A 22349-nucleotide genomic window follows, 5' to 3' on the forward strand; every position below is an offset into this window, starting at 1 on the left:
ATATAATTTATTTATTAATAAATAAAATTTTATATTAAATTTATATAATAAAATATACTTTTATATATATTAAGTAATAAAATTTATAGGGTTCATTTAATATCATAAAGATAATATGATAGGTATTATTAAAGTAAGTTATTACACGTAGTAAAATATGTTTTTATCACATATTTATTTGATAAAATAATATCTATAATGATAGTAAGTAAAAGTTGTATTATTTTGTAATAATAATTATTATTATAAATATATCAATATTTATAATTACTAAGATGACATTATGATAAAACGATAATTCTAATTATGATAACTTTAATATTTACGATAATTTTTAATATTATCTTTAAAATAATAATTCTATTTAAAATAATAATAATAATAATAATAATGATATTTTATAGTAACAATGACATTTCTATTAAAATGATAATTTTTGTTAAAATGATAGTTTTAATACTAACGATACTTTTAATAATAATAGTAATGATAAAAATAATAAGAACGATAATTTTATCTAAATCAATATCTTATAATATTTTAATTTCATCATGATTCTCTTACTCATTATTTCATAATCGTTTCGTTTAATAGCTTTTAATCGTCTTTTATATCGTGTTCATAATAATGATAATAATAATAATCAAAATAATTAGGTGTTACAAATATTTTTTTTAATTACACTAATATTAATAATGATAGTTACTATAACATTATTAACGATAATACTAATAATTATCTTAATGATAATATAGTAATAATAATAATAACAATAACAATAACCATTTTTAAATAACGATATATATATTAATAATGATAATAATAATAATAATAATAATAATACTAATAATAATAATAATAATAATAATTGGATAATAATAATAATACTAATTATAACTTTAACGATAATAACGATAGTAATAATAAAAAAAACAATTTTTAATGATAAATCCCTTTTATTGATAAAGATAATAATAATCATAATAATAAGATAAAACTAGAACGATGATAAAAACGACGATAATAATAATCATTTTTAATAAAAATATCGAAAATTCAATTGATTATAACTTCTAATCCGTTCATCGAAACCATTCGATATCTAAAGGAAAAGTTCTTAATTTTTCGCTAGCTTTCCAAGGACATGCATATCTTATAACTTATCTCAACCTCAAGTGTAACTAATTCAAGATTCAACCTAACCTGTCTAAGGGCAATATCAAAAGTACAAGCATGCATAATCCTAACTACTCGAGCACTAGTCAGGGATACACTATTAGTATGTAAAAGTTAAATTATGAGTACTCACGTATCAATATTGAGATTCAATATTGCAGGAAAGGTACGTAGACGCAACGGAAATGATAAACACTATATTGACCTCACGAGCATACCCATGAACCATACTCAATCACCTCCATAGCTATAACCCATAATTTCCTTAATCATATCCTACTCGAAAAACAATTTCGAAACCACTCGGACATCACTCCGTCGTAATATTTTATGTATACTAATAATATCTTGAAATTATACGGAGTAAATATATATATGTAAATCGATTGAGAGAGTTTAGAGAAAAATATTTTCAAGTTTCTATGAAATAATGAAACCTATTGAATTATATTTATAATAGATTTTTGAATTATTAAAGTGAATTATTAAAGTATGAATTATTAAAGTGAATTATTAAAGTATGAATTATTCAAGTAAATTATTAAAGTATGAATTATTAAAGTGAATTATTAAAGTATGAATTATTAAAGTGAATTATTAAAGTATGAATTATTAAAGTGAATTATTAAAGTTAAAGTAAAGTAAAAATAAAGTTAAGATAAAGTTTAAGTATAGTAAAAGTATAAAACTATGTACGTATAATACGCGTATAAATATATATAATATTAATTTAAATCGTTATATATATTTAATAAAATAAAATATAAATATCGTTATCTTTATCATACTAGTTAAGTAATGAGTTGTCAAAAGTGGTTCTAGATATTTATAAAAGTTATATACGTTTTAATAATAAAGTTCTTTTTAAACTGAAAACGTTTTTGTACATTTGAAACTAAATAGATCAATCGAGTCTTTATGAGATTCAATCTTCCACTATCCTTTGTCTAGTTCTCAATAATTGATAATTTGTTCTTATTTATAAATCACTTTACCATTTTCCGAATATTGTTAAAATGGAAAGATTTCTCAAATCAACGTGGGCCTTTCAACAGAGACTTGTAATCATAATTCAATATATCTGATAATTCAATCATTTGATCTTATCTTCTAATTCCATTGATAAACATTTTGAAACAGATACAATCATATAAAGTATTTAATCTAATATTTTGTTTACGTTTTAAGTTATAATATATATACACATATACATATATAATCATATTCGTTTAATGGTTCGTGAATCGTTGGAACTTAGTCGAGGTTGAATGAATGTATGAACATAGTTTAAAATTCTTGAAATTTAACTTAACAAATATTGTTTATCGTGTCGGAAACATATAAAGATTAAAGTTTAAATTTGGTTGGAAATTTCCGGGTTGTCACACCAACCACCGCCACCTAATGCCTGGAGAGATGGTAGAAAGCATGCAGGTCCAGCAAAAGATCCAAAGACAATGATTGAGAGCAAGCAAGAGACGCGTTGCATGTTCATCTTTCAAAATGAGCAATTCATTTTTATAAATCAAGAGTTTTGGCTTCGATTATTGGCATTAGGGCATTCTGGTTATTTGGATAACTTGGTAAGTTTGTAAGTTTGTAAGTTTGTTATTCTTTTGTTAATTTTATATAATTTTATACAATTTATAAATTATACTAAGGTTACACTGTATATGTTAACTTGTTATATTTATAGCACATTGACGGCTGGGCTACATTTCTGTTGAGATATCGTCAGAGATTTCTCCCCCGAGCCAGTCAAGTTTATGCCACTCCTGAGTTTCCAGCTGAGGTGCTTAAGGCTAGTTCTAGATGGACTATTATGCCACTGGGATTCCTGAACATGTTTGAGAGGTTCAACACTTATTTTGACCATACTCAGAAGGAGGTGGGCACACAGGAGGAATCTACAACAGATGGAGAGGGAATTATTGGCCAAAATCCTCCAGATTACATGTACTTAATTGGACTTGGAGACGGCAGTGTTGACCTATATCCATCTTGGGCTGACTGTGATCAGGTAAACACAAGAATTTTTACAGCATTTGTTGTTCTGGAGCAGACGCAAGGACATTCTTGCGACCTTGCGTCTTGGTTACTGGATGCAAGTTCTCCCTTGCATCCTTGCGTGTCTATGTCGCAAGGTCAACCATGCGCCTTGCGTGTGTTTTGGCTACGCGAGGTTTATCTTGCGTCCTTGCGTCCCGTTGTCGCAAGGTTGACTTTGCGCCATTGCGTATGTTTTGGGTCTTTGCAAGGTTTATCTTGCTTCCTTGCGTCTGTTATTTTGTTTTAACCTTTCTGCCTGTCTGTTACAGGTCTTGATCCCAATACATTTTTATGACGAAGAACATTTCCTGCTGCTTCAGTTGAAGTTAGAAGAAATGAAGGTTTTTGTGTACGACAGTTTACCCGGATGTGTCAGTGAAAAAAAACTTGACGCAGTTTTCAAGATTTTGGGTGACAACTTGCCAGTGTACTTGAAGGCGGTTGACTATTTTAACAAGATGCAAGACTCCCAAATTGTCGGATACTATGAAAATAAAGAGAGTGTGGAGTTGATGATTGAACCTGGTCCCGTTGTACCAATTCAGACTGGTGGTCATGGTGATTGTGGGGTTTGGGTGTGCATACATATGGAGAGGATTATTTATGGAAGGGAGGAGGTTGACAACATTGGAGATGCTAAAAAGGCTGCAGAGCAGTATAGAAACAGAATGGCAAGGACGTTTTTTCGTGTACGTTTTGATACACAAGAACCGCCGCCACCAACTCCACCAGTAGAGATTCAGGTTGATTGATACATTGTAGCTAATAGGTAGCAGGTCTTGTATGCAAATATGGTGTAAATAGGTTGCTGGTAAATTCACTTTTGCAACAGTTGTATTTGACACTACACGCAAGGACGCAAGCTTATGCTTGCGTACACAAGCTTAGATTTGCGTCCTTGCGTGTACATATTTTTGGCTGTTTTTTGTACGCAAGCAAGAATTTGCGTCCTTGCGTGTGTATACTTTCGTCTATCTTACGTATGCAAGCAAAGTCTTGCGTACGCAAGCAAAGCCTTGCGTACGCAAGCAAAGCCTTGCGTACGCAGTAAGTGATTTGCTTCCTTGCGTGTGTTGTAAAACAAATTACATTTATTACATAAAATAACACAGTAGGTACCTAGAATACAAGGGAAATACAACAATACATTACAACTAACGAAATCCAACAATAAGTTAAAAATAAAACTGACATTACAACAAATGCGATAGTGTTACTAATTATCGCTCCCTAAATTGCACGTTGCATAAAACTGAGACTGATATGCCTTAAAAGCTTCAGCATCTGTGGCCTTCTCCTTACCCTTCTTCGATTTTGAGGCCGATGTTTTTACTACCCTTTTAGAAGTTGATTCACCTGTTCGGTCATAAGAAGCTGTGCACGTATCCCTACCATGACCTGGTTCTTTGCAACGAGTGCAAGTTCTTACGGTTTTTTCATTATCTTCACCCTTCGACGGAATATGTTTTGTACTTTTAGGGCATCCAGGGGCTCTTTTCTCCTTAATGGGAGGGTTTACAATTTATAAAACGCCGGGCGACGGATACGACCATTCTGACCGATGGGGCAAAGGAAGGATGTGTTCCAAATACGTATTTATATAAGTTTGAGTTGTGAACCAGTGTGATACAAATTGAGTAACATCTTCCACACTGAAAAGTTGTGCTGCTGCAATAACATGACCGCAAGGTATCCCCGATAACTGCCACTGCCCACATGAACATACTTTATCGTCGAGATTAACCATTCCATTTTTTCTGCCATCTCGCACTTCTATTAGATTGTTTGTCGATGGAATTGCTTTCCATCTTCTAGATTTTCTCATCCTCTTGCCTAGTTTACGTTCAGCATATGGGGTAACCGTTGAAGTAAGACTAACCGACTGGTTGCGATGTTTGAAATACCAATCTTGTACTGAAGCGCGAAAAAACTCAAACAACATGCAAACAGGTAGTTTTCGAGCATGTTTGGATAGTGCGTTAACAGACTCTACACTGTTGCTAGTAAGGTATGAATACCTAACATGTTCAGATCTACTTCTGGACCATTTGTGGAAACCAACTTGTTCTAATTAATTGTAAGACGCTCTCAATCTTCTTCGAAATACACTAAGATGATCCTCAAAATCTGACCCACGGTAAGCTTTCACCATTTTCCAATAATGCCATTCAAAATATTTGAATTTGTTAGATTTAGTCTTGATGCTTCCAAACAAATGACGTGCGAAAAAACAGTGAAAGGCTTCAGGAAACACAATTGAAACACCATGTGCAATTGAAGCAGCACGACCAGAAATAAAAGTAAGCTTTGAAATACGATCACTCATACCACAACTCATTAAATGATCTCTTAGGTTGCCTAAGAACCATGACCAAACCTCGTTTGTCTCGCCGCCACCAATTTCATAGGCCAATGGCAAAATTCCATTATTTCCATCCATCGCAACGACAACTAAATTTGTCCCCGAGTACCCTGCCTTCAAATGCGCACCATCGACGATGATTACCGGACGACAATGTTGAACAAATGATCGAACCTACATAGATTTTAGCAGGTCAAAAGTGTTCAATTATAATAAGGTCAATTATAAGTTAAAAATGAGAGAGATTATCGATACTTACAACTACGCCAAGGGAATAGTAACACATCAAAAATCTATCTTCTTTGTCGGTGACCAATTTACTTACGCTTCCCGGGTTATGGATCCTAATGTTATATAGGTAAAGGGGAAGCAAGAGGAACGAGTCCTCAGCACTGCCACGAAGCATATGTAATGTATGACATTTGGCCCTCCATGCTTGATTGTAAGATATGCTGACACCGAACCGTTGTCCTATATCCGTACGTATATCATTTGCTTTGTATTCCCGATTTGCAGACTTGAAAGAATCCACAAGCATACTACCCAACACCTTTTTGGTAGCATGTTTATTGTTTCCCATAATTAGTGTGCGTGAGCATGTGTGTAGGTCATGCAATTTCTTTACCATAAAGTTTTCAGTGTTCCGTATTTTGTAAGCACTAATTTTCCATTCACAATTTGGCAACACACAATTAACGGTGTATTGAGATTTTTCCGTCTTTACAGGCTTAATTTGGAAGTTTTCTTCAAGACATTTTGTAAATAGAGTATTTATGAACTCGGCCTTTTTCAAAAAAGTTTGATGAACTTTAATTAAATCTGATACCCTATACGTGGTTGGTGTTTGTGTCGTAAATTCAGGCTCTTGCTCTTGCTGACTCAATAGAGGTGGCATATTCCAGAATAAATCTTACTTTTCTTCTTCATATTGATCTTCTTCGTCTTCGTCTTCGTCTCTGTCTTTTTCTCCATCTGAATCACTAGATGCGACAACAGATATCTCAAACGGGTGGTCTCCTTCTTTAATTTTACATACGTTTTCAACACCATAGTTAAACATATCAAACTCTTCAGTTTTGAAGGTGGCATTTCAGGCTCTCCCGCTTCTAAATTATGAAGGTTTGGTTCAGTGACTTGTGTTGAGTGTGTTTCTGGGTTTGGTTGTGGTTGGAGTGTTTCTGGGTTTCGTTGTGGTTGGTGTGTTTCGTAGTTTCATTGTGGTACGTGTGTTTCTGGGTTTCGTTGTGGTAGATTCATTCGTACTTTCTCAACAACATAAATATCAATCGGAGCATTTACAATTGCATATTGTAAGAACTCTTGAAAGTCTTCATAATCATCCGTAATATCAAAAACATGGTTATTATAAATGTATCTCATTGAAACAGGTGAATTGGGTGGCATTTGTATTTTTTTAAGAACATTTTTTAATAATATTCTCTGATTCATTAGTTTTACAGGTGCAACAGGTAGTTTTAGTCGAATTCTAAAACAATCTAGGGGTAAATACATGGGAATGTTGTTAATGTACTCAAAAGAACCCCCACAACATATATGAACAACAAATTTATCTTCATTAACACAATTCATAAATACTTAGTTAGTGAAAAAAATGCTTGAAAATGTACCTTGTGTAGTCAATAATCACTGAAATTCTTTTGGAATGAGTTGTTAGAAAATGATAAATTACAAGTTCCGGGGACATTCTTTATATAGGATCGAAATTCTATCCATGAAAATTTAGAAAATCTAATGAAATCTTATCCTGAAAATCCTATCCATAAAGGCGCAAGGTGTGACGACCCGGAAATTTCCGACTAAATTTAAACTTTATCTTTATATTATTCTGACACGATAAGCAATGTTTGTTAAGTTAAATCTCAAGGATTTTAAACTATGTTTATACATTCATTTAAACCTCGACCAAATTCCAATGATTCACGAACCATTAAATGAACATATATGAATATGTATGTATATGTGTATATGTTATAAATTGAAAATGTCAACAAAGTATTTAAAAGTATAATGCTTTATATGAACGTATTTGTTTCAATATGATTATCGATGAAATTAAAAAATATATATATTAAATGATTGAATTATCAGAAACATTGAATTATGATTACAAGTCTCTGTTGAGAGGTCCACTATGATTTGAGAAATCTATTCCTCTTAACGATATTTGGAATAATTTGTAAAGTTATTTATAAATAAAAATAAAAAGTGTCATTTACGAAAGTTAGACAAAAGCTAGTGGAGAATTGGTTTCCATAATATTCTATTAATCTATTTTCAAACGTACAAAAACGTTTTCAGTTGAAAAAGAACTTTATTATTAAAACGTATATAACTTTTATAAATATCTAGAATCACTTTTGACAACTCATTACTTAACCAGTATAATAAATATAACGATATTTATATTTTATTTCATTAAATATATATAACAATTTAAATTAATATTATATATATTTATACGCGTATTATACATACATAGTTTTTATACTTTTACTATACTTTAACTTTACCTTTACTTTACTTTTAATTTACTTTAACTTTAATAATTCACTTTAATAATTCATACTTTAATAATTCACTTTAATAATTCATACTTTAATAATTCACTTTAATAATTCATACTTTAATAATTCACTTTAATAATTCATACTTTAATAATTCACTTTAATAATTCACTTTAATAATTCATACTTTAATAATTCACTTTAATAATTCATACTTTAATAATTTACTTTAATAATTCATACTTTAATAATTCACTTTAATAATTTATACTTTAATAATTCACTTTAATAATTCATACTTTAATAATTCACTTTAATAATTCAAAAATCTATTATAAATAGAATTCAATAGGTTTCATTATTTCATAGAAACTTGAAAATATATTTCTCTAAACTCTCTCAATCGATTTACATATATATATATATATATATATATATATATATATATTTGCTCTGTATTATTTCAAGATATTATTAGTATACATAAAATATTACGACGGAGTGATGTCCGAGTGATTTCAAAATAGTTTTTTGAATGAGTCGAAGCTAAGGAAATTATGGGTTATAGCTATGGAGGTGATGGGTATGGTTCATGGGTATGCTCGTGAGGTCAATCTAGTGTTTATCATCTCCGTTGCGTCTACGTACTTTCCTGCAATATTGAATCTCAATATTGATACGTTCGTGAATCCGAGGCCAACCTTGCACTTGTTAAATAACGTTATATGTATTTTTACTACGAAATACAGTATGGTATTAAAGAAATCTTCCGCTGTGCATTAGCTCATTTTAAGGATATTACTTGGAGTCATTCATGGTGTATTTTGAAAGACGTTGCATTCGAGTCATTGAGTTCATCAAGATTATTATTATGTCAATTATAGTTGGATGTATTATGAAATGGTTTGCATGCCGTCAACTTTCGTTGTAAAGAAAGTTTGTCTTTTAAAAACGAATGCAATGTTTGTAAAATGTATCATATAGAGGTCAAAATACCTCGCGATGTAATCAACTATTGTGAATCGTTTATAATGTATATGAACGAGTCCTTTCAGTTGGTATCAGAGCGGTGGTCTTAGCGAACCAGGTCTGCATTAGTGTGTCTAACTGATAGTCGTTAGGATACATTAGTGAGTCTGGACTTCGACCGTGTTTGCATGTCAAAAGTTTTGCTCATCATTTTTATCGAAAATTACCTGCTTATCATTCTTAGTCTAAACACATCTTATTGCATTGATTGCATGAATAGTGTATAGACAAAATTCATATCTTAGCGTATCTACTAATTCATATCTTAGCGTATCTGTTACTGTAAACTTTGACTGACATATTTCGTAAATTCCTCCGTAATCTACGAAACCTTTTGCTCTATATAATTAGAATACCACCCGATAGCCGGAAAATCATTTCATATCGAAAAAAAATTCTTTATTCAATCGTACGAAATGGAATTCATCATTAGTTCAAGTCCCTCGGATTCCGAAATGGAATTCCACTCAAGTTTCGAAAGCAGTGTGACCGGAATGGATCAACCAATTATCCATCATCTATTTTGGATGAATTGGGGATGGGTTCGTAATCTACTTAACCATTGGAGACAAAAAGAAGGTGATCCCTTTCATCCACCACATTGCCCTCTTGGCAATGAACCTGAAACACTTACCGGCGAACCTGTCCGAAACACCATTTTCTCTCCCCTTTCCAGAGTATCTCGTCATGATTATATACTACACCAAATTCTAGATCTTATCTATCCGCTCGTCCGAACCGACAATCACCCCAGTGTAATAGAAGAAGTCAACGAGCTTCGCGCTCGAGTAGTGGCTTTAGAGAATATGGTGCAAGGGTTACAAACACCAACAAATAACGAAGTATTAATTCATAATTTCAATTTTATTGAATAAATACTCCGTAAAAGTTATGTAATTTCTAAAGTCTTTAGGGATTATTCAGTTCTAGTTTCAACCGTAAATCAAATGAGTTTAATTTAATATTAACTCATTAAATCTATGTTACATCTGAAGAAAATATGCACATATATATTTTCATAAAGACTGTAATAAAATTCTGTTGTACAAAATATTAATTGTGAATTTTTTTTTAACGGGTAGGTAATACCCAAGAGATATATAAATTCACAATTAATATATTACATTTTTCGAATCTGATTAAGCAAATCATCAACTATACTCCCAAAATCTCACAACAATATACATTCTTGTATAGAAATCAAAGCAACCATTCTCACCCAAATTTGATTACGCATTCTAATTTTGACAAATCAAAATCCAAGTCATGATTTAACAGAAGAGATCACTCATAGATTCCTACATCTTTCAAAGCTATACTTTGACTTCAAAACCGTGTTAGAACATCATATGTATATTAATGATTACAAACTGTGTTCAAACTCTCCGAAGTTTTCGAAGACACTTCAAACAATGAACAATCGAGATGATGATCCAACCACATATTACCCACATTTATGTACCTAAAAAGCTCTCGAAGCTAAAGTCATAGTTCGACGCGTATCCGTGTCAGACCCTTTAGCATTTATTAGCTAAAATGACTTTTCAATTCCTTTTCAAAGTAGACAGTTTTGTCACAGATCCAGCAAGTCAACTTCGAATTTTCAGTCGGACTAGTCTTATTATAACCTCGATAGATACGTTGCCCTTTCGTCATCGTTACTGGGGACCTTTCATATCTCGCCACCTTAGCAATAAACTTACCAACAACTTCAATTATCTTTGACTTTTCGAAAAATCATTATATTTATTGAAATCACATCATTTACTCATTCACATCTTGTAATGAGAATTGTCATATGAATCATCGAAAAACAGTAACCAGTATTTTGAAATCTCGCAGCATGTCTACGCCAACAGTTATATGTGTACGTAAAACATCTATCTCCTAGACTTACATACTTTGAATGTGAACTTCTGAAAAATATTTTGAACTGCAAACTAGTTCTTGAAATGCTGACGAAGCATCAAAAACTGTAAACGATCTTAACAGTAAAAAGTTTGATGACAAAGAATAGTAAGGTGGAAAAGCTGAGAAAAAGAGAAGGTTTGGAATTGAAAAACGGATTGAACAGACTATGAAGGAGGCTGTGGACAAATCACAAAGACTAAATCTGCCTTCAAAGAATCCAAATGATTCAGTGCCTGCTAAAGTCATTAACGAATACCTTACTCTTTATTCTAAACCTTTACAGACAAATCTTCATCATCATCCATCAATATTAGAAATTCTAAGATATTATCATATCTTTCATTATAAATATCCGCGATATTTCTGAAGATATTTTCACAACTAATCTTATCTGAAGTCATTTATCTCTTTGCGCTATCAGTGTTACATCATATAAGAAACTATTAGTTTCTATATTCTATAAACTTTCGAGTTTAAATTATGAATGTTTTGAAGTAGTGTTGGGAACTGAAGCATGAGTTAGTATAATATAATGACACTTGATCAACGTGATTATATTACAGTAAGTCATGCTGAGTTTCTAATAGGACATGACGATTCACAGACCATGCCGTCATCATGTTCCATGTTACACGACTCTTGTATTCTATTTAATCTCTAAAAATATCAAGAATATATTTTCTTGATGATTCGGTCTTTTCAGGGTATTCTGGTAAATTAACAAATCAAGATCGTGCCATTACCATTTCCTTCTTAGAACATTAACTATGTTCATTCTGAAATTCATATCTGCGAATACTGGACCATTACAAACGTTGCTTAATCACAAGAAGAAGAAACGAAAGGACAAAACTCCAAAATAGAAATTGGAGTATAAATCGCAGCAATTAGAAGGGAGCATTAACTGTGAATGTCAATGATTATAGAAGACAAAAGCAGGGGCTTTGAAATATAAGGGAAGATATAAAACCCAACAACCACCCAAAAATTATAAACCGTATATATCGATGCATATAGCAATATAAAGACACGGAAGAACTAAAAACACTATAAAACCGAGAGTATGGTAGAAGTAAATAGATTCTTCCGGAGGCAGATGAAAAAGAAGAACGACAGATATGAAAGTGAGGAGTATATCGAGAATCAGTACTGGATGAAGCATATTGACAAATACTTTAAAATATGAGTTGAGGGAGAAAGAATAGAAGGTGTGAGTTGTAAGGAAACGAAGGAGGTGGATTTATAGTGAAATACCCGACAGAGAAATCAAGATGGATTATCGTATTAATTCGAAGAGAATCATAATCTCCTTAATCACCGAAGCATCAAATCCAACATAGATTACAAAGATTTTCTTTAAATTCGGAGATCAATTGTGATGACGTCAAAAGATATGACGAATCAATATAATCTTATTTCCTTCATTTACGATAACTTCCCTCGTACGCTTTGAGTAATCGAATTATTTTATCCATACTTCTTAGACATGATAAAACTTCATAATCGTCATAATAACATTCTCATTGTTAGCCATAACGACCTCTATCAAATTTTGGGGACGAAATTTCTTTAACGGGTAGGTACTGTGACGACCCGGAAATTTATGACTAAATTTAAACTTTATCTTTATATTATTCTGACACGATAAGCAATGTTTGTTAAGTTAAATCTCAAGGATTTTAAACTATGTTTATACATTCATTTAAACCTCGACCAAATTCCAATGATTCACGAACCATTAAATGAACATATATGAATATGTATGTATATGTGTATATGTTATAAATTGAAAATGTCAACAAAGTATTTAAAAGTATAATGCTTTATATGAACGTATTTGTTTCAATATGATTATCGATGAAATTAAAAAATATATATATATTAAATGATTGAATTATCAGAAACATTGAATTATGATTACAAGTCTCTGTTGAGAGGTCCACTATGATTTGAGAAATCTATTCCTCTTAACGATATTTGGAATAATTTGTAAAGCTATTTATAAATAAAAATAAAAAGTGTCATTTACGAAAGTTAGACAAAAGCTAGTGGAGAATTGGTTTCCATAATATTCTATTAATCTATTTTCAAACGTACAAAAACATTTTCAGTTGAAAAAGAACTTTATTATTAAAACGTATATAACTTTTATAAATATCTAGAATCACTTTTGACAACTCATTACTTAACCAGTATAATAAATATAACGATATTTATATTTTATTACATTAAATATATATAACAATTTAAATTAATATTATATATATTTATACGCGTATTATACATACATAGTTTTTATACTTTTACTATACTTTAACTTTACCTTTACTTTACTTTAACTTTACTTTAACTTTAATAATTCACTTTAATAATTCATACTTTAATAATTCACTTTAATAATTCATACTTTAATAATTCACTTTAATAATTCATACTTTAATAATTCATACTTTAATAATTCATACTTTAATAATTCACTTTAATAATTCATACTTTAATAATTCACTTTAATAATTCATACTTTAATAATTCACTTTAATAATTCATACTTTAATAATTCACTTTAATAATTCAAAAATCTATTATAAATAGAATTCAATAGGTTTCATTATTTCATAGAAACTTGAAAATATATTTCTCTAAACTCTCTCAATCGATTTACATATATATATATATATATATATATATATATATATATATATATATATATATATATATATATTTGCTCTGTATTATTTCAAGATATTATTAGTATACATAAAATATTACGACGGAGTGATGTCCGAGTGATTTCAAAATAGTTTTTTGAATGAGTCGAAGCTAAGGAAATTATGGGTTATAGCTATGAAGGTGATGGGTATGGTTCATGGGTATGCTCGTGAGGTCAATCTAGTGTTTATCATCTCCGTTGCGTCTACGTACTTTCCTGCAATATTGAATCTCAATATTGATACGTTCGTGAATCCGAGGCCAACCTTGCACTTGTTAAATGACGTTATATGTATTTTTACTACGAAATACAGTATGGTATTAAAGAAATCTTCCGCTGTGCATTAGCTCATTTTAAGGATATTACTTGGAGTCATTCATGGTGTATTTTGAAAGACGTTGCATTCGAGTCATTGAGTTCATCAAGATTATTATTATGTCAATTATAGTTGGATGTATTATGAAATGGTGTTCATGCCGTCAACTTTCGTTGTAAAGAAAGTTTGTCTTTTAAAAACGAATGCAATGTTTGTAAAATGTATCATATAGAGGTCAAAATACCTCGCGATGTAATCAACTATTGTGAATCGTTTATAATGTATATGAACGAGTCCTTTCACAAGGACGCAAGGGCGCAAGGACACAAGGACGCAAGAAGGCTTGCGTACTTACGCCAGTGTGTACGCAAGGTACCTTGCGCCTTGCGAGGGTGTTTTGTCAAAAAAAAAAAATTTTGGGCTCTGGTGCAAGGGTAAAAAATATTTGGGCATTTTGGTGATAATCCCATACATAACGATCAGTAACCGAAGCCATAACCCTAAAATTGAAGGAAATACGATGTCTTCATCACAGTACTTGGAGGTGTAGGGAACTTAAAACCGTAGAAAAGGAAATCCCGAGTTATAGAGGATGAGATGACAGAGTCATTGGAAATTGAATTGAATTGAATTGAAGACGAGATGCAGAGAAAGAAGGAGCATTGAGGAAACAAAGTGAATTCGAGTATTACCAGGTAAGACAAAGTGAATTCGAATATTACTATACAAATGTATATGACTTGTTCATGTCAAAGATTAATTGGTTTGTACTCCGTACAAACGTATATGACTTGTTCATTAAAAAAAAAGTGTGTAAAGTCAATACTGTTACTCGTGGCAATTTTTATAGTACTCAGATATAACTTCGATTTAATTGGCCTTAAATTCCTGCATGACACCTACCACGTGGGTAACTATAAAGGCATGCTTTAGACTATTAGTAATGGTAACTCGTGTTTTGAGTTCGTGTTGTGCACTTTTTGCACTTTTTTGATGACTAGGACGTGTTAAGTTATTGAGTGGAGTAGTGGTGGTGTTGGATGTGAGTGTTGGTTAGGAGTATTGTGATGATGTGTTAAAATATAATTGGGTAAGTATTAAAAAGAAATAAAAATAATATATTTAAAATAATAAAAAAATCAAAAAATCAAAACAACGTACGTTGAGGATCTCGTTGAATCCTCCCCAACGCCGGCAAAAAGCAAGCCGAAAATGCAGGGATACCAGTGTTTGTTGGCGTTTTTGGGGTGACACGTCGGATCCAGCCCCGTTGTTGATGTCCGATACAAACGGTCTTAAACTGATCCGAACCGAATATTGACGGGTGTACTTTGAGGTAAGATTTGCCCCCACCATTCATCATAGATTACACATTACATATTTTTTATTTTTTATTTAATTTATTTTTTTCCGCTTAATTTTTCAATTATATCATTTATACAAATATTTAACACAAAAAATTTGACCTTTTGAATTAATGAAGTTCAAATATATTTACAGTCAAAAATACAATTTTTCACTAAAAAATGTTGTGACGTCCTCCAGATAGGGCCTGGAAGAATAACGTCACTAATTATATCAAATCACAGTTGTATAAACGAGAACGACTCTATATGAGATGTTTTATTGAGTTTTGCAGCGGAAGATAAATAGATTACATTGTATTTAGAACATTAAATGTCTTTAATTGATATGATATGTAATGAAGACTCCAAGCATAGCAAGCAATTATCATCAAAGCAGCAGATATACAGCGGAAGCAATACTTAAGTGCCTGAGAATAAACATGCTTAAAAAGGTCAACACGAGGTTGAGTGAGTTCATAGGTTTGTCATAAATAATTATTTCAGTAATAGTGTTAGACCACAAGATTTGTTTTCATAAGTAGATCACTCAGATCCAGTCAAGTTGATCTCCCGTAGGATCAAAAAGTTATGCCAGTGCGTGATATTTAGACTAAACGTTGTTTGTCCTGTGACAAGTTGTTCTGTCCATGTCGTTTAATTTCATTATCAAGTAATACAAAGACTTAGTTAAATGTATAGGGGACGTTACTCCCGATAGGCCTATCCCCAATAATTAAGAATGCCGCAGCAATTAAAAATATCACTGTAGGGACTTAGTCGGACATAGCCGGGTATAGCATAGTTTAATAGTTGGTACTGATATTTAGACTAGACTTTCAAGTTTGCCCCGTAACAAGTTATCGTTTATACTTGTCGGTTGGGGACTTGCTGGTCATAGCCCAACATATCACAGTTTAATAGTTGGTACTTGTGTCTAACGTATAAAACAGTTATAAAAGTTGCGCATGTATTCTCAGCCCAAAAATATAGATAAAAAGGGAGCTATGAAAACTCACATTAAATAGCAGTTGAAGTATTCCACGCAAGAAGGAAAGTAAAGCAAGTAAGTGATCTGGATATTAACCTTGAGGTATAACATTTGATTAGTTAATGTCTAACTTGACATAAAGTATGTTTATTAATATAGCAACTATATTGACAGTGATGGTTTTCGAGAAAAAGTTTCTATTTCTCAAAAGTTTCTATTTTTGGAAACCTACTATTTATGAAAAACTTCCACTTATAGTAAGCTTCTAGTTTAAGAATGTTCGGGTTATAATTCTTAACAAAGATGTTGTACAATCTCGCCCAAACTTCGTCGCTAACATGCAAGTCACTCGAATGATCTATTGTTACCGAGGGACCCAGGATCTCTTGACCAGAATCTAAGTCTTGGCATTCGAGATCCACAAGCATCCCATAATGGTAACAAGGATCACCCTAGGCTACAAGTAGCGGTGATGTTTGTAGTTTTTGTACGCTATCTTTAATTATAACATTCACGTTAGGTGTGTATATACATATATATTCATTAATTCAATTTTAATTATAAATCCTATATATTAATTCATAAAAATACTTTTATAATTTTTAGTAACATATATTACTAATTATAACATGTTATTTATTTTAATTTTAATTGCATATAATTTATAACATTATTTACATGTTTCGGTAAAAAAATAATAAACCGAAGTAAAAAGTAAAAAGTAAAAAGTAAAAAGTAAAAAGTAAGAAAAGAATACTTACTAGTAGTAATTCTTCAAAGAGAGAATGAGAGAAATTTTGGTGTGAGTTTGAATGAGAAATGAGGGGTATTTATACTTGAAAAAATTAGGTAAAAAGAATAAAATAATTAAAAGAAAAAGAAATATTTTAATTTTTAATGGGATTTTAAAATTCAAAAGTATTAAATGTTAGGTCATGGGATAATGCACAAAATAAAATAATAAAAGTAGTTTTCCATTATAATTTTTAATTAAAAAGTAATTTATTTATTTATTTATTTATTTTATTAAAAAATCATTTATTTTTAACGATTTTTTTATATATATATTTTTAAAATAAACAAATTGATTTACTACTTTTCCATGAATATTTGTCAATATATTTTTTATTCATAATAACAATACTGATAATAAAGATATTAGTTATTGATATCTTGTTTAAAAAGGATATTAATAATAATAATATTAATATATCAAATTAATGTGTAATTATTTACAAATAATTGTTCGTGAATCGTCGGAATTAGTCGAGGTTAAATGAAATCATATAAAGATTTTTGTTTAAATTTTGCCGGAAATTTACGGGTTGTCACAGTATCCCCCTATTAATAGAAATTTCGTCCCGAAATTTAGTTGTTGCCATCAGTCGGCGTAGTTTGTAAACAGGTGAGGATATTTTCGTTTTATTTGGTCTTCACGTTCCCAGGTATGCTCGGGGTCTTTCGTGAATTCCAACTAATAGGATATTGTTTTGTTTCTAGCGTTTAAATCTTACGATCCATAAATTCTACGAAGTGCATTTTATTATTAATGCGGAGGTTATCTAAAGGATTTAACAAGAGTGTCATTGATTAGGTTTTCCTCAGAAAGAGATGATGACGTTATACAAGCATTTCAATATACATGAAATGTGTGATGAATAATAGTGAGCTTATTTAAACCTTGAGCGTTTATGCCACAATATTAGGGTAGACAAAATAGAGAGGAGTTCATGAAAATCATAATCATGAAATTTGATAGAGATCGTCATTCTTTACAACAAGAATGATGAATATGAGTTGAAAAATAGAGTTTTATCGACATTAAATAATATGGATAAAACGATTCGATTATAGAAAGAGTATAAATGAAACTATCACAAAAGAGTGAAATGAGGAAATTAAATGTTCACCTTAACTTTTGATATGGTTAAAGTTGATTTCCGGAATTCAAGGGATTTAAAGAAATCTTCATAATCTTTATAAGATTTGATTCTCCGATAATTAAGAAAATTAGGATTTTCTTTAATTAAATGCGGTGAATTGTCTCGATTGCTGTGTCTAGAATTTCGCTATAAATTGGCTTCTTCCGTTTCATTATCTTCACCACTTCTATACTTTCTTCCTCAATTCATACTTCCAAAAGATTTCTTAATATGCTCAATCCAGTTCTTGTTCTTGACCTTATATTGGTTATCGCCACAATCTTCCTTCTTTTCCAACTCCCACCAGAGGAGTGTGTTTACTTCTATTATGCTCTAGGATTTATCGTGTTTTTAGTTCTCCCGTGTCTTTATATTGCTATACGCATTGATATACACGGTTTGTAAATTCGGTATTGTTATCGGGCTTTATATTTTTCCTTATTTGTCGAAGCTCTTTGCCTTTTTATTCTCCTCTCGACTCTAAGTAAAGTGAGTAATGGTCCAGAATTTGTAGGTATGAAGTTTCGAATAATCATAATATACAAAGTAGAGAGGAAAGGTAATAGCACGATTTGATTTGTCAAATTACCAGAATATCCGAAAAAAGACCGAATCATCAAGAAAAATATTTTCTTGATATGTTTTAGAGTTTAAATGTAAGAGTCATTTAATATGGCAAATGATGATTATAAAGTCTATGAATCATCATCTTCCATTAAAAATTTAGCATGACTTACTGTAATATAATCACGTTCGCCTGACGTCATTATATTATACTAACTCGTGCTTCAATTCCCAACACTTCTTCAAAACATTTATAATTTAAACTTGAATATAGAAACTAAAACAGTTTCCTTTATGATGTGATAAAGTTATCGCAAAGAGATAATTAATTGCGGACAAGAATCATTATAAAGATATCTTCATAAATATAGAGGATATTTATAACGAAAGATACGGTGATATCTTAGAATTTCTAAGATCCAATGATGAGGAAAATTCTTCTGTTTCCTCTGCATTTAATGCTACCATATCTGAATCATTGGTTATTAATCCGAGATGGTTTCAAGAAATTTTATTTTTAGATGATTAAACGCTGATTGGAATCGTCAACGGATCTAATGGTTAACGAATAGGCGTTATTGATTTTAAAAGTAATGAATGATAATTTCGGTGGTTTGATGTGATAATTCATCATAGAATACGAATGAATATAATTCATGAGAATCAGAATTGAAGAATGTACTGTAGCGACCCGACAAAATCGTCATTGACGGCGCCGCTAACTTAGGTCCCGTTACGTGGTCGTAGTCCCTATATGAGACTCGTTTGACCAAAATTATGTCGCGTCCTTTTGTAACGTATCATGATTGCAAAGTTTAGTTTACAAAACCGTTCGACAACAATTTCAAGTTTGCAAAAGTATAAATTATAAATGAGATAACTTGCGACATAATTAGTTTAAAATCACGGTTGCTATAAATAGCGTAAGTATGTAAACGATATGTTTGAATCCAAAGGTGCTATCACTAGCGTATGTATGTATGTATGCTTGACCCCAAGCAAGAAATCAGAGTGTATGCATGTATGCTTAACTCCAAGCAAGTATGAGTGTACGCGGAAGCATGTATCAAATACCCAAGTATGAACCTGAGAAACATATAGAAAACTGTCAACGAAAAACGTTGGTGAAATCATAGGGTTTTAGTAAACGTTGTATTTGAACCACAAGATTTAGTATAAGATGATTATCAAAATCATTTGCATTCCAAAGTTGTTGTTTGTATCCCGGGCACCCAATTATCAAACTTAACTGTTTTGCACCCTTTGCGTAGTGTTAGAACATACACTAGACCCGAAAATATATTTCATCCGCTAACGGTAGCGAACCGTCCGAATGAGGCTCGTCAAGCCCATGTGATCACATAATATAAGTTCACGTTTACACCCTGCAAGTGTAACTAATGATAATTGAATTGAGGCTTTTTGTTCAAACCCGTACGTGGAATGTTCGTTTTCGTACTTGTGTTCAAGTGTAAAAGTATGATACGTATATGTTTCTCATCCCATAGTTTAAAGCATAAAAGTTGTTGAAAGATGGGACTATGATCTCACCTCGAGTGCACGAGTATAAAAGTACTTCACAAAGTAAATGTGTGCATGATAGTTGCTTAGCCTTGACCTAAACAAGTAAGTTGTATCAATTAACAGGTTACGACACAAGGTCGGGCTAAATGTGTTCAATTAGTCCTATGGCTCGTTACGACTCGAATAGTATAGCATGTGAATCACGTTGTCAAGTTTCATGCAAGAATTAAGTATAAAAGAAGATTAGAACGATTGCATAAATGTTTGGTTAAGTTTAACTAAAAGTCAAACTCGGTCAAGTCAAAGTCAACGAAAAAGTCAACACGTTCGGGTCGGGTCCCGAACTATTTTCCTGAGGTTTTTATTCATATATAAGCATGCTAAAACAAGTTACATGTGAATCGGAGGTGCGTAGCATAGCAAACATTTTTTGAATTTTGACCATGTAGGTCAGAACCCAAACAAGGCAAATGTCGCGCCGCGGCCAGAGGTGTCGCGCCGCGACATTAGGCGTGGCCTGGTACCTGGTCAGTTTCAATTGTTCAAGTCAAAGTTAACTCTTCAATTTAGCACAATTCACAAACCGTAAACACTTAGAACATGTATCTTATATCATTGGAAAGGTAATTTGACGAGGAATACAACTAAACACTTTTCATTAAGCAAAACATCAATTACAATAACCGAAATCTTGTCAAGTGATCAATAAAGGTTTATTTTCAAAGTTTCAAGTTCATCAAATGCATTTTAAGTTTCGGGAATCCAATTCACACATATGATATACCGTTTTGAAGGTAATGAAGCATACATTACAACTAAACACTTACTAATAACATTTCATGGCATTTGAAACATCAAAAGCTCGTTTTAAGTCTATCAAACCCTAACCAAAATCCGCAAAAATCAATATTCATGTTTTTGAAGTTTTCTTAATCAACCTACGCATCAAAACGAAGCTAGTGATACTAGTAACACAATTAAAACATGAACTTTAACAATTTAACAACAGTAACTCATCCAAAATCAAAGATTTAGCACACCCATTTCAAATGTTCAAACTAGTTACTCAAAACAACGAATCGAGCAAACAAAACATATATTCATGTTATACACGAGCCATAGTCACTAACTAACACCATTTCAAGTCAAAAACACGAATTTAGAGAAATCTAGAGTTTTAGAAATGTTACCCAAATGAGATGAAATTGGTACCAAAATGTAGAGGATGAAGAGAGGATCACGAAAATGTAATTTGTTTTGATGTTTGCCTCTTGATCCGGATTTAGATGATGATTTTTGTGAGTTGGGTGTTTAAGTTCAAAAATGGAAGATGAGAAAGGAGAGAAAGAGATGAGGAGGTGAGTGGAAGTGAATGGGTGGATGAGGTGGGTTGACTAGTTGACCTAGTCAACTAGTTTGCCCACTTGGCAACCTCGGTCCCTCAAGTTTCAAAGCGGATGCGGGAATTAACCAAACGAATATTTTAAAAACGCTCAAGTAAACGAGTGATGTTATAATTAAATAACGAGAATATTATGAACGTTTGTCAACGGAATCTACGAATATAAATAACGAAAGATATTATTTAAAAAAAAAGATAGTGTTAAAAATAAATTTAACGGAAAAACGCGGGATGTTGCATTACCTACACCTTAAAAGAAATTTCATCCCGAAATTTAGTTGGAAGTAGTAGTTGTTGTTTCTTCTTCGAAACCTTGCGTTGCAAATTCTACGGATATGTGAAGGTACTTCCTTGGGCATTTCAATGAACTTTGACAGTCGGGGTTTTTACGTTGGTTTAAAGTTTGGTTTCACGATTTATAGTTTCAATCGGTCCTCCTATGAGGTGGAGTTTATCGTTGATAGTAAGTTCATCGAAGAGGATAACAAGTTCTTGTTTCGCAAGACATTCCTTTAAGTTTGATAC

At 31.6% G+C, this 22349-nt stretch overlaps 1 protein-coding gene across 1 annotated transcript; it reads left to right on the forward strand.

Annotated features, from left to right (window-relative positions):
* The first annotated feature begins 2592 nt into the window (after window positions 1-2592).
* On the forward strand, window positions 2593-3977 carry LOC139860176 (uncharacterized). Its single transcript, XM_071848947.1, has 3 exons — window positions 2593-2759; window positions 2873-3196; window positions 3495-3977. Exons 1-3 carry the CDS (start codon window positions 2634-2636, stop codon window positions 3975-3977), a joined length of 933 nt encoding a protein of 310 aa, XP_071705048.1. The 5' UTR covers window positions 2593-2633.
* Window positions 3978-22349: the final 18372 nt, after the last annotated feature.

Source organism: Rutidosis leptorrhynchoides, chromosome 7 (assembly GCF_046630445.1).
Source record: "Rutidosis leptorrhynchoides isolate AG116_Rl617_1_P2 chromosome 7, CSIRO_AGI_Rlap_v1, whole genome shotgun sequence".
Lineage (NCBI taxonomy): Eukaryota > Viridiplantae > Streptophyta > Magnoliopsida > Asterales > Asteraceae > Rutidosis > Rutidosis leptorrhynchoides.